The 2,290-nt window shown below is 32.9% G+C and overlaps 1 protein-coding gene across 2 annotated transcripts in view; it reads left to right on the forward strand.

Annotated features, from left to right (window-relative positions):
- LOC106877357 (polycystin-1) overlaps positions 1-2,290 on the forward strand; it is a 144,523-nt gene that overhangs the window by 75,684 nt on the left and 66,549 nt on the right. For both annotated transcript variants that reach the window (XM_052967101.1, XM_014926242.2), the window contains exon 13: positions 873-1,757. In XM_052967101.1, the coding sequence (XP_052823061.1) occupies positions 873-1,757 (885 nt within the window). The remainder of the gene's footprint in view (positions 1-872; positions 1,758-2,290) is intronic.

The raw sequence follows: 2,290 nt of genomic DNA on the forward strand, positions 1-2,290 counted from the left end.
TGTGTGTGTTTGCTTACCCCCAGTACCAAAAAGGCTCAATAATCAATCAGCTGTGCCAAACCAGTGGTGTCCAAACAGCCACACTCAATCGTCTCATTCTGTCCATAACACAGTCTAAGTTTAGATCATTTGTACATAAATGGCAGACCAGTATTGACTCTTCACAGTTTATGTTCAAATAAGATTAAAAGAATGCAATTTTCATATCTTCAAGAGCCTATGAAATATTTATCAACATAAGCACAGTGTGGCTGTGAGGTAAGAAGCTTGCTTCCCAACTACATGGTTCTGGGTTCAGCCCCACTGCATGGCACCTTTGGCAAGTGTCCTTGTACGTGGGTTTGGTAGATGGAAGCTGAAAGAAGCCTGTCATATATATATATGTGTGCATGTATATTTGCATGTGTGTCTGTTTGTTTCTCCACCATCACTTGTTGGTGGGTTTACATCCTCGTAACTTATAGAATAAGTACTAGGCTTACAAAAAATAAGTCCTGGGGTCGATTTGTTTGACTAAAGGCCATGCTCCAGCATGACTGCAGTCAAATGACTGAAACAAGTAAAAAAGTAAGAGTAAAAGAGTATACTGAAATAATAAGGTGGCATGACTAGTTATCTAAACAACATAAATGTTAAGAAAAGGCTAAATTTTTTGTTGAACACCTAAAATTGTTCAACCTCAAAATTAATAATGAAATTGAAAACAAACTGGTGATGAGAAGCTCTGAGGAACACTGACCAACTAAATTTAATTAAATGACTTTGGTTTATCAATTAGCATTTTCAGACACTGACTGCTTCATATTTTGTTTTAAGTTAAGAAATATCATATTTGTCAATAATTTAATAACATAATTTTCTTTTTTTTATAGCCTGGAAATTATGATGTAAATATCACTGCTAAAAACTTTTATTCATACAAATATGAAACAATGAAAATTGCTGTCGCTGACAGCATTACCGGTTTGATATTGAATGTGCCCAAACAGAATAAAGTAAACAATGAAACTACTATAGAAGTTAGTCTACCAACCATTTCAAACAAAATGTGTTTAGTTCTTGATCTAGGTGATGAAACACCTGCTTATGTATATGGTGCTTCTGAAGCATGTCCAGAAGAATATAAAACTAAGGCCAAGAGTTCTGTTCAAAATGAAATGTCTTGGATCCACAGCTTCACTACACCAGGAACTTACAAAGTCAGTGCTCTTGCTGCAGACAGCTTTGGAAATTTCACTTCTGAGAAATTAATTGTCATTTCTGATGTGCAATGTCAACCTCCACATATGGTTATACGAGAAGTTAGTTATAACTTTATGAACCCTTTAGTATTTAAAAGAAATAAATTGGTACGATTCCTGACAAAGACAACAATAAGTTGCAAACACACTTTGAAGAATATCAAGTTATGGTCTATAATACCTGCAGATCCAAACAGTGGAGAAGTGATAGGTGAACCGGTTACTCTGCTTGACAATCCTTCAATAAACTTTGCAGAATTGGCAATAGAACCAAATAAATTAGAAACAGGATTTTATAAAGTAATTTATAATGTAAAAATGGACCCAACTGAATTTCCAAATCAGGAAGTCTTTCAGTCAACAGTTTCCACATATTTGAAGATAGTAAGCTCTGACCTAGTTGTTATGATTGAAAATGGCGGCGCATCAGAAAGATTGTGGGGTTTCAATACAACATTAACACTTTCACCAAATAGATATTCTTATGATCCAGATGTTCCAAGAGATGGCGATCAGGTAAGATTATAGTTTCTTTACAGATAGCAGAATTATTTCCTGTCATTGTCTAATTTGTCCTAAAATTATTGGCATATTAGACTGCCATCAGTGTATTTCTGTTTCTGCAACAGAGAATTGTTTAGAGATATTACTGACTGGATGCTAATTGTCTAACAGACAAAAGAGTATCTTTTTTTTATGTATCTATTTTCTGATGATCTATTTTAATACAGTTCTATATTTAAGAGATGAGGAATTATGTACATTATTTACATTATTTACATTATTTACATTATTTACATTCGACAGATATTTGTCCTCATCTTGTTGTTAACACAACGTTTCGGCTGATATACCTTCCAGCCTTCTTCAGGTGTCTTAGGGAAATTTCGAATCTGGGTTCTCATTCCTAAGGTATTTTTCAATGTTGTTATTATTATCATTATTATTATTATCATCATTATTATTATTATTATTATTATTATTATTATTATTATTATTATTATTATTGTTATTATTATTGTTATTGTTATTGTTTGATTCCAAGCAGT

The sequence above is a fragment of the Octopus bimaculoides genome, chromosome 4 (assembly GCF_001194135.2).
Source record: "Octopus bimaculoides isolate UCB-OBI-ISO-001 chromosome 4, ASM119413v2, whole genome shotgun sequence".
Taxonomy (NCBI): Eukaryota; Metazoa; Mollusca; class Cephalopoda; order Octopoda; family Octopodidae; genus Octopus; species Octopus bimaculoides.